The sequence below is a fragment of the Camponotus vicinus genome, unplaced genomic scaffold (assembly GCF_025532165.1).
Source record: "Camponotus vicinus isolate PSW18456_S1 unplaced genomic scaffold, iyCamVici1.0 SCAF_5, whole genome shotgun sequence".
Classification (NCBI taxonomy): domain Eukaryota; kingdom Metazoa; phylum Arthropoda; class Insecta; order Hymenoptera; family Formicidae; genus Camponotus; species Camponotus vicinus.
Window position 1 is genome coordinate 16,733,936 of NW_028141977.1, and position 10,698 is coordinate 16,744,633.

Below are 10,698 nucleotides of genomic sequence, written 5' to 3' on the forward strand. Positions count from 1 at the left end.
GATAGAATGTGGCAAAACCGCCATATTCGAAAAGAAATGTAAAAAATACATCTTTTTTAAATCAATAAACCGAATTTAATAAAGAAGAAAAATCATAAGTTAAATGTAAAAAAAAATGAAAAATATTAATCTGATAATTGGAAAAGTATTTTACTGACAGCAACAATAAATACGAGCCTTAAATTTAAAAAGAAAAATTGTCATGACTTGTGTTTTAATAACATGCAATATATATTTAATGCTATATATTAAATCAATAGCATCAATATTTGCTATTTCTTTTTCACAAAAGTCTGTAATAATATGCGATTTTATCGCAACGAAATATATACGATGTGATTGAAGCATATGTTGCTAGCGCTTGCGCTGACGCGCATGCGCGAGACTTATCCCTTCGTCTCCCGTCACGAGTGTTAATACTACTAACCCGGTGTACGTATGTATTGGGTTGTAGGTCGATCATGATTGGAGCATGCGCTGGCACGCGTCCGTTCGCTCCTCTCGGGGATCGCGGAGAGGTGATTGTCATTCATGATTAGTCGCAGCGTTCTTGACGAGTGCATCGCGCGTTTTTCCGGGGTGTTTCCGCGTCCGATTTTTTCTTCATATGTGGCGTCGTATGTCAAAATACCGCGGCTAGCGTTTGGCCGCGAACTACACGTTTCCTCGTGCGTTCGGTTCCGCTCGGATTGATCGATCGCAAAGAGACAGAGAGAGAGAGAGAGAGGGAGAGGGAGAGAGAAGTTCTGTTCGCCGCACGCGGAGAATCCGTTTGGCGCTTTTTCCACGGATGTAAGATCTCGTACGTGCGCACGATGTTACGCTTTTCGTCTCTCTTCTGATACCGAGCGAACATCTTTATAATAGAAACACCTCTGTCTGATTCTAACGGATGAGATAGATAGGTAGGTGTAAGATTTTAGGCGAGAACAATTTTGGAGAAAGCGCGATGACTGAAAATCGATCGCGATGAATTAGCTTCGCGAATTGTCATCCGTGATTCGAAGTTCACGAATAGCGATTGAAATCTACGTCTCGTGACATTTGATCCTTCGAAGAGTGAAGGAAAAGAAGGAAGAGATGAGGCACAAGTGAAAAAAAAAATAAGGATGAATGCTCGAGCGTAAATGCTCCTTCGTGGCAGACATGTCGACGTAATGGCGTCACAAGTCTGTCTTCTGCCGGAGACAAATGCATTCCGCTTTCTTAATTGTCACTACGTTAGATTCTCGCGACTATTCACGTGACTTGAGAATATTCTCCAGAGTTTCATGTCATCTTAGTTTGTTATAGCGATTTATTACGCGCGTGCTTGTTACGCTTTATTACGGATATGTGTATCAATCAATTTGACTCTGATATATATTTTCAAATAGGAATAATTTAATATATCGCGTATATCACACACATTGTTAAATCGATTGGGAAAGAAAAGGACACATGTATTTTTATATACTATAATTTTTACAAAACATCATAAGTTAATTCCATAAACGTATAAACAAGCTAGTAATTTCGATAGCAATGTGAATAAATATTTAATGAAGTAATCTGTAGGTTAATATAAATCATATATATATATATATAATGCAATGTTAGATATATCATATTTGAAATTAATGGATCTTAGGATAATGCAATATCTGCTTTACAGAATTATTTTTTTAAATATTTATTCTTAATAATAAAAATGCACAAATAAATTAATAGATACAAATAAATTAATTTGTTTAACAAAATATTATTTATATCACATAATTAAAGAAAGGAATAGTTTACAATTTCAAAATTCATTTATGTGATGCTTGATACTAATTATGTCACACTTTTCTGTCTTAGATGAATATCTTCTAACACCAACTGCATCACCATATTTGATCAGTGGTACAATCATCATTGTAACATTAATGAACACAAGGTCTTGTGCTCATAAAGCTCGATAAAGGCTTCTTCTGCATATCAACATCCCAACTGCTACAAATTGGCAGTGAAATGGCAGATGAATGCAGCGAAGTGAAGTCAGCAGGACCATCCTCACCAAGGAGTCCTCAGAGCAATAGCATCAGTGGAAAACCCAGTAGTCCGCATTCCCCTAGGCAACCAAGACGCGTGAAGCTTACTCAGCAACAATTGGACAACTTGACAAAGGACGAGCTAGCAGCCAAATGGCATGAACAGGACTTGTATGTGGAGTGTCTAGAAGCCCAGGCGGCAGCTCAGGAAGGTACTGAGATCACACGAGTGAGACCACCTCACTCACCACATATCTTAAGCGAATTAACGAATGCCAGAACACAACGGTCTTTTATAAAAGACAAGACTCTCATAGGGACGCTAAGCATAGGGTTCATTAGATCAGTGTCTAGGATATTATAACTAAATTGTTTATAGGGTTAAGATAATGAAAAAGCTTTAGTACATAAGTAATACACTGTAGGTATAAAATATTTTTTCACTCTTTATGAGAAAGCTCAGTACATGTGTATGTGCAGTCAGATTGTTATATTTGCACAAGTATTAGAAAGATATAAAACTGAAATAATGTTGCGTTTTATAATATGCAATGTAGTGTTGATCGATATTCGATTATATATTAATTTTTGAAACAGCATTTGTGATGTGTAGTGTGGATAATTAAATTAGATTCATATGTATAGTGACATAAAACACGAAAATCTTAAGGTATCTGTGAGCATAGGTGGAGTGATAGCCATATATAATATGCAAAAAGCTGGGATATATTTGTAGGCTAAGATATATCCATACTAAATTTTTCTGTGAGCAGTTACACTGTCAGCCATGAAAAGCGTAGTTAGCGAGTAAAAGTGAATATGGCTGAAATAATAAGTGTTCATGTGTATCAAGAGGCGTCCATTTCTTTGCAAAAAATGTGTCTACCATCAATATTGTGGAAGACACAACCGTCTAGTCCAAAATAACACTTTATAAGTGCCTGTGCAGTGTATCGCGTATACTTCTGCAGTGTAATAATTATACCACCAAATACAGGACAAGTGTGTGCGCGCGTGTAATTCGAAATACCGAGTTTCTAGTTAACAAAGATGAGATGAAAAGCACAGCGTTTTTATGAGGACGCTGACTTTACAACTCAGAGGAATAATAAGAATGGATCCATGTCACCCTTTGGCCAAAACACTGCATTTGGGGTGCGTGAATTTAAATCTCTCGGTGAAGTACGCAACCACAACATTCGCCGTTACCAAAACTGGAACACTATTACCTAATCTTATCCATCTGCTCTCTCTCCCCATTCTCCTCTTTTCAAATCTATATATTTTTATATATTACCTTTTGTTTTTGAACCTTTTCCCAATTAGATAATGCAATTTTTAATTAATTGTATTCCTAGACCAATCATCCTTCTACATATTCTCACTATGAATGCAACTTGTGTGCATGCATTTATACCTGCACCATAATGTCCGGATATCAGAAACGAATTTCTCAAAAGTACAAACCTGTGAATTAAGCCCGGCCGGCGTCTCGTTACAACATCTGTGCCTACAACAAGTACATGCTTGATTCTTGCGGAAGAAAAGTAACATCCACTCTTGGTCTTGGTGGAAGTACAGAGAATCTCACAAATGGCACATCGCAACGAGCTCCAAAATCAAAGTATGCGCTAGTTAACAATGTCAGTTGTCAGGCAGTCATTGTCACATACTTATGAAAGTATATAGTTTATTTATGCGCACTTAGGTTAAAATTACAAATAGTAATTTTTCACCAATACATTTAATTCCACCAATACATTTAATTCCAACAAAAACTTTTTCTCTCTTTATACATGTATATTTACATATGAAAATTATACAGAATATTTTACACAATCACACAAATACAATACATTTATAGTCCAAGGTTTCAAGCACTCTATGTGGTTCATAAATTCATATTTTTTTCATTATATAAATGTGTATGTTCTCAGAAAATAGAAAATTATCATTGATTTCAACTTTTGCAGTTATAGCTACAAAAAAGAAATTTTTTAAATATTTTTAAATATATTATTGATAAAAAGTTATATTACAATAGAATTAATAACATATATTTAACTTTACATTTCTTTATATTAATAAATTTTAATTCTTTTATTTTTTATTATAACTAAAAATTTAATTATTTTCAGAAACATTAAACAGAAAAAATTTTCTTATTATTGAAATATGTTTTATAGAAATATAACTAATAATAGATTTACTTTTTATAATTTTTCAATTTATAAAATTACGAAAACTTACAAGAATTTTAAGTCTTGTGTATATTTATATAAATATTATTTATTTAAATCAGAATTTATAAAAATTAAATTTATATTTTCTTGTTTATTCATATCTCATATCTTATTTATATTCATATCATATTATCTTGTTTATTTATAAGAAAATTAAATTTTATATAAAACAAAAAATTAAATTTACATAAAACACTTAAAAAAGATAATTTTTAAAAAGATTTTAACAAAATAGATAAAAATAATAACTAAATTTTCAAACAAGATAAACTATTGCAAGCTTAAAATAGGTTCAATGATTATATACATATATGTATATAAATATATTATATATTTCCTCTATGAAATATATTCCATTAGTTCACTGTAATCATTTTAAATGTAACAAATAATTTTAGTATTTTAGGAAATATTTTTCTTGAAAGAAATATATTGTGTTGAATATATACATGTCATAAATATGTTGAAATTTTGAGAAACACATAGATGCCATTGGATATTGAAATTCTAGAGGTAGAAAAATTTATAGACTATTCCTTTATAGGTGATCTAGCTTCATTGAGAGAATCCGAAAACAAATACAGACAACAATATGTAGAAGCATCTCACAGGGAGAAGATCTTAGTAAGAAGGCTTGCCTCTAAAGAGCAGGAATTGCAAGAATATATTGTATGTAAACATTTTCAGATATACTGAAATTTTAGTAAAATTTATCTTGCAAAACTTATTTTTATGTAAACCTATAAATAAAAAAAGACTTTTTCTGTGTGTTAGAATCAAATTACTGAAATGAAGGCCACCCAAGCTCCGTCCGCAGCTGCATTAAGGTCTGCTTTGTTAGATCCAGCTGTTAATATATTGATACAGAAATTAAGACAAGAATTAATAACGACCAAGGGTAAATTAGAGGATACACAAAATGAGTTAAGCGCTTGGAAATTTACACCAGACAGGTCAGAAAAAGTTTCTCCAGCATTTATGTATTGAATAAAATGTGATACATAGTGCTCTTCTTACTAATTATATTTTACTTACAGCAATACAGGGAAAAGGTTAATGGCCAAATGTAGATTATTATATCAAGAAAATGAAGAGCTTGGTCGTATGATTGCTAGTGGACGTATCGCTAAGTTGGAAGGCGAACTCGCCTTACAAAAAAGTTTCAGTGAAGAAGTCAAAAAGTCACAATCAGGTATCTTATTAAATATTTATTGATTTATAACTTACCTTATGTAAAGCAATTTTATAATTATTACAATTAAAATCGAATCTGTTTTATAATTGAAATGTCTTGAATATTATATATTTGAAAGCGTTATAGATCTCGAACATTTTTTTTTTCATTTTGCAGAATTGGACGAGTTTCTACAGGATTTAGATGAAGACGTGGAAGGTATGCAGAGTACTATTTACTTCTTACAACAAGAATTGCGCAAGGCTCGAGAATCTGTCACACTATTACAACAGGAAAATGCAGCATTAAAGACGAATACAAATGAGAATAATTTATCGAATGGTTTATCACCCCATACGCCCCCGATCAAAAAGGAGGAATCAGAAGAAATTGCTGCACCAGATACGAAACCTCTAAAATCATTGGAGGACAGTGATATGTGCAAAGGTGTAAGAACTCCACCGTTAACGTCGCCCCAGAGTGAACTTACTAGTGTCGAAAGAACAGAACGTGCAGAAAGAAAACTAAATCAAGCCGATCACAATGACGAGAGTTCTAGCGATTCCGCGGCATTAATTATTAAGGTTGAAAATGAAGAACTCAGTGATAGAGAAGAGGAGCACGAGGAGAATCGGAACAAACGAATATTAAGGAGTAAAAGTCACAATAGGAATAGTGGTAAATCAAACGGGGAAGAGGTGCTAACGCGAACAACGCGGGGTAGGGACAGGACAAAGAGGGAGAAAAGTGCAGCCAGTAGTGATGATGAAAGGACGCACAAGAAGAAACGTAGAGAAAGTATTCTTTCTCTCGATTATAATGAAGGCGATGATGATGCATTAGTTTTAACTAATGGTGAGACTCTACAGAGTGACCCAGAATGAACGTTATTTTAGGTTGATTTTGAATTATATCCAACCAAAATGTGGCGAAAATTCGCGATATGATTTTATACGTTTTCTCTCGTTCCTGTGTACAAAATTTTTCAATTAACGCAACGTCGGCTATTTATAGAACAATGTTCGAATAAACGAAGCCATAAAGAAAGAGACGTAATTTCAGTACCTGTATTGGTAATAACTGCAAATGATAAATACTAATATTGTTTCTAAAAATTAACAAACTTGTAAATATTCTTGTAATAATAGATTAGTATAAAATTTAAAATTTATGATTACATAAAATTATTTGCATATGACCAAGTTACAAATTATATTATGCAGATATATCGACTTATGATTTATAACAGCCAGATGCTGTAAAAGAAACCAGCACAATCAGACTTTGTTTATATTTTGTAAATTTCTTGTAACAACATTTTATGTAAATCAGTAAAAGTTTGATTAATCAGTAAAAATGAATAATACAAAAAATTGTCAAGAATTAATCAAAAACGCCTGACCATATTTTAAGTAAACAAATAAATAATCATTACTTTTAGATATGTATAAATGAAAGCACATCATCTAAATCTAAATTATATATGCAATGATTCCAATGTATATATACTTTTATGTGGCATAAGACAATATCAATCACGCATATGTGTTTTTATTGCTCTTTTATTAGATAATTGGAGAGTGAAAGAAAAAAATATATATAAATTATTTAAAATATAAAATAATAGTTTTTTTAGCAAAGCATATATATATATATATGAATTGAACTCACAGAACTAATATATAAAACTAATATGTTAAAAATTCCTAATTTTTTAAAAAACTATATAAAGTACATTCACATTTATAATTTCCTAAAAAAATTGTACGAAATTATGTGTGAGATATAATATTTTATATATAAAAGTTTATATGTATAAAAGTATACATAAAAGTTTGTTTTTTATACTTGTCTTTTTTTATGTTTTTATTTTCGTTTTCAAGGAGAGAAAACACGTATAGAAATAAAAGATATTAAATATATATAAATTTACATTAAAGTATTGTAAAAAATATGTACGATATGTATTTCATCTTAAATTTTTACATTGTGTCATTATTTTATTATTCTTTTAAGAATCTACCACAAAATATAATAATAACTTAAAATTATACACTGAAAATAAAATTTTTTCGTATGCAATATTTTGCAATTATGGTGCCTTCTTTTTTTAAAATCATTATTAATCATTAAATTATATCATTAAATATATATATTAAAAATATATATTCATATCGTTAAATCACATAAAGTCATCATTAATCATTTGAATTATTTACTCGATATAAGTTTATGTTTATATAAAATATTTTATGTTAAAAAAACAATAGAGAATTTATATGATCCTTTAAAAGGGTGTAATTATATCTAGATACGAGCCTGCTTATATCGATCACATGACAGTGACGTTACGCATGCATGCGAGTCTTCCGTCTCCCGCCCGGTAGAATTTGCTTCACGATTCACGATCTTTCTACCATTCTATACTGGTCGCATTTATGGATAATGCGATATTGCAAAAGTCGATATCGCAAGTATTCGGCAAGTAGTTTGCCAGTAGTTTGCGCTACTAGTGTGATATACTTCGTGTACGCAAACAGTTTGTAATAAAACCAAGACTAACCCAATAGATCTGTCAAGAGGAGTCATTGAATTATTTTCAAAAATAAAGTCTACTTTTCTACTTTTTCCATCATGTTTGCAGTAAGGCGTATTCTCGTCTCCAATACAATGTAAATATGCCAATATCGCTTTACATTCGATCTTGTTTTCGTATTATGTAATATTTCTAACCTAATATATAACCTCGATATTTTTGCACCGATATATTTCTTATCTGCATCGAACTTTCATTCGTGTGTGAATCGTTAATAATTTACGTAGAACGATATGCATGTCAGCAATTTATATGAAATAAGATTGACAAACAAAATGCGCAATGAATAATCATGCGAACAAAAAATAAATTATTTTTAGATTCTAGATGTCTTTTCCTTGTGCGTTTATTCACGACTGGCAAAAATTTATGTATGATTTATCTAAAGAAATGGCTGTGTTCAGCAGAAAAAGCTGCTTTGCAACTGTTGTAAAATTCGTGAGCCTGATTGGTGTATGCTCTTAATTTTGACTGAATCTAAGAGCATACACCAATCAGATTCACGAATTTTACAAGCTTTTCCTGCTGAACGCAGCCAATGTTCCGTTTTTTAAACAAACGAACAATACAATGTTTCAAAAAATAAATTTTATATTCGTTTATCGATATATAATTAAACTGTCTATCTAGAGCTTGTAATCAATTTTTTATTTTATGTGCATTCTTAAGTATAGTTTTTTGATAATTACTTCTTTGATAAATTGCAAATTATATCATAATTAGAACGAGAAATAATGAACATTTGAAAATTAAAAAACGCATTTATTTCATTTATTATGTGTATCTATTTTTTACATACTAAATATTTTCTATATATCTTACATTTCTTATAAATAATATAATTCAACATGTTATATTATCAGTGGTTAATGCAATTTACAGCAAGGACATATTTGCAAGATCAAAGCACTCGCTTCCAGATTTACCGTATGATTATAAAGCTCTAGAGCCCATCATAAGTGCAGAAATAATGCAGCTTCATCATTCCAAACACCATGCAACATATGTCAATAACTTGAATGTTGCTGAGGAGAAGTTGAAGGAGGCAGCTGCAAAAGGTGACGTCAATACACAAATCGCTCTAGCCCCAGCCATCAAGTTTAATGGTGGTGGTCATATCAATCATTCAATCTTCTGGTGTAATATTTCACCCTGTGGTGGTGATCCAGATGGTAATAATGAGAAAAATGAATATAATCAATTAATTAATTTTTGGACACATATAGAAAAGAAATACTAAGTGAATTAAATTTGTTTCATATGAAAATAGAAAGTAATTTTTAAAAATCTTTGCAGAGTTCTCTCTTTTTAAAGTTTGTATCAGATTGAAGCTGTAGTAGGATTCAGTCAATATATTACATTTTACCTTTTAATGATTTAAATGATGATATTTGTAATTCTCAGTTAATTAAATTTTATAATGTATAATTATAATTAGTCTCTAATATATAGTTAATGTTGATTTTAAGATTTTACAAGTTTTTAAAAATTTCTTTAAATAATATATGAAATTAAAGAAATAGCTCTGTAAAAGATTCTTTCAAATAAATATGACATTTAAAAATTGTGAAATTTTATTTTTCTTAAAGATAAAAAACGGAAAAATATATCGTAAATTTAAATATTAATATATGAGAGAATTTTAAAATTGCCTTTTTAAAACTGTAATATATTGATATATTAAAAAGTGTAAAATATATAACTTGCACTTATATATATTGTATTAACTGATATATCTATTAATTGTTCTAGCCACCTTGGTGAAACAGATTGAGAAGGATTTTGGCAGTTTGGAAGAAATGAAAAAACGTTTATCCGAAACAACTGTGGCAATTCAGGGTTCTGGCTGGGGTTGGCTTGGATATGATCAAAAAGCGAAGTCGCTCAGAATAGCGACCTGTGCGAATCAGGATCCGCTGCAAGCCACAACCGGTCTTATACCTCTCTTTGGTATCGATGTATGGGAACATGCCTATTATTTGCAATACAAGAATGTACGTCCCGACTATGTGAAAGCGATCTTTGACATTGTCAACTGGAAGGACGTGAACGCGCGTTTCAAAACCGCTGCCGGCTGCTAAGAGTCGATGTAGACATTTAGCACATTCGAATCTGTTTTAAATATGTCATTTAAAATGACACTTTTTAGGGTTAGTATTATCACGAATTTTCGTCACATATCCAATGACACGCCTGTGATTTTCTCTGTATGCTTTTCTTCTTTTCCAGACTATATCTAACAAGATTTGTGTAATTATGAACAAGTGATAAGTAAAACAAATGTAAAAAGTATGAGTAACATTTACTTATCCTTAGATAGTATCTTATCCTTAGAATGAAACTACATGTAGCTTTTATTTTGGGAATATTTCTCATAAATGCATTGTTTTTTTTGTTCCATGTAAAAAAGTGCATTTATCAAATAAAACAATATTTATTTCTTTTAAATATAACTGATTATAAAAAAAAATGACATATTTAAGTATTATATCTTGTTTCTGATTGGCAGAATACTTGAAAAGCATACATAAAAGATATTCAGATATATTTTTCCAAATAATTTTTGTGTGTTGATTCATCAATAAATTATGGGGTAAAAGATATTTCCTTATAATTTATCAGCCCAAATTAGTACTAATAGCAGAAATTAATTAAATTGATTTTTTCAATTAA

The 10,698-nt window shown here is 30.7% G+C and overlaps 2 protein-coding genes across 8 annotated transcripts; both read left to right on the forward strand.

Annotated features, from left to right (window-relative positions):
* The first annotated feature begins 454 nt into the window (after positions 1-454).
* On the forward strand, positions 455-6,863 carry Fl(2)d (Pre-mRNA-splicing regulator female-lethal(2)D). 5 transcript variants are annotated; one of them, XM_083100852.1, is made up of 6 exons: positions 455-518; positions 1,840-2,224; positions 4,800-4,924; positions 5,030-5,208; positions 5,293-5,447; positions 5,607-6,863. In XM_083100852.1, the coding sequence occupies exons 2-6, from the start codon at positions 1,993-1,995 to the stop codon at positions 6,311-6,313; spliced, it is 1,398 nt and encodes a 465-aa protein (XP_082956978.1). In that variant the 5' UTR covers positions 455-518; positions 1,840-1,992; the 3' UTR covers positions 6,314-6,863. The 5 variants fall into 5 exon arrangements, with proteins under 5 accessions (XP_082956978.1, XP_082956977.1, XP_082956980.1 ...); XM_083100851.1 differs by lacking the exon at positions 455-518 and adding an exon at positions 527-905; XM_083100854.1 differs by lacking the exon at positions 455-518 and adding an exon at positions 962-1,442.
* A 920-nt stretch (positions 6,864-7,783) lies between these two features.
* Positions 7,784-10,317, forward strand: Sod2 (superoxide dismutase 2). Of its 3 annotated transcripts, none has more exons than XR_014439132.1 (4): positions 7,784-8,101; positions 8,908-9,197; positions 9,778-10,175; positions 10,255-10,317. XR_014439132.1 is itself a non-coding variant. In XM_083100856.1 (3 exons), the coding sequence occupies exons 1-3, from the start codon at positions 8,064-8,066 to the stop codon at positions 10,104-10,106; spliced, it is 657 nt and encodes a 218-aa protein (XP_082956982.1). In that variant the 5' UTR covers positions 7,784-8,063; the 3' UTR covers positions 10,107-10,317. The 3 variants fall into 3 exon arrangements, 1 of the variants encoding a protein (XP_082956982.1); XR_014439133.1 differs by lacking the exon at positions 7,784-8,101 and adding an exon at positions 8,787-8,805 and having other exon boundaries at positions 8,889-9,197; XM_083100856.1 differs by having other exon boundaries at positions 9,778-10,317.
* Positions 10,318-10,698: the final 381 nt, after the last annotated feature.

What these genes read in the sequence shown, in the direction of transcription:
- Sod2 (XM_083100856.1), top strand. Translation starts at nt 8,064, where the DNA reads ATGTTTGCAGTAAGGCGTATTCTCGTCTCCAATACAAT. An exon ending in ATTCTCGTCTCCAATACAAT is followed by an intron (nt 8,102 to 8,907) that starts GTAAATATGCCA and finishes TGCAATTTACAG; the next exon opens with CAAGGACATATTTGCAAGAT. An exon ending in CTGTGGTGGTGATCCAGATG is followed by an intron (nt 9,198 to 9,777) that starts GTAATAATGAGA and finishes TAATTGTTCTAG; the next exon opens with CCACCTTGGTGAAACAGATT.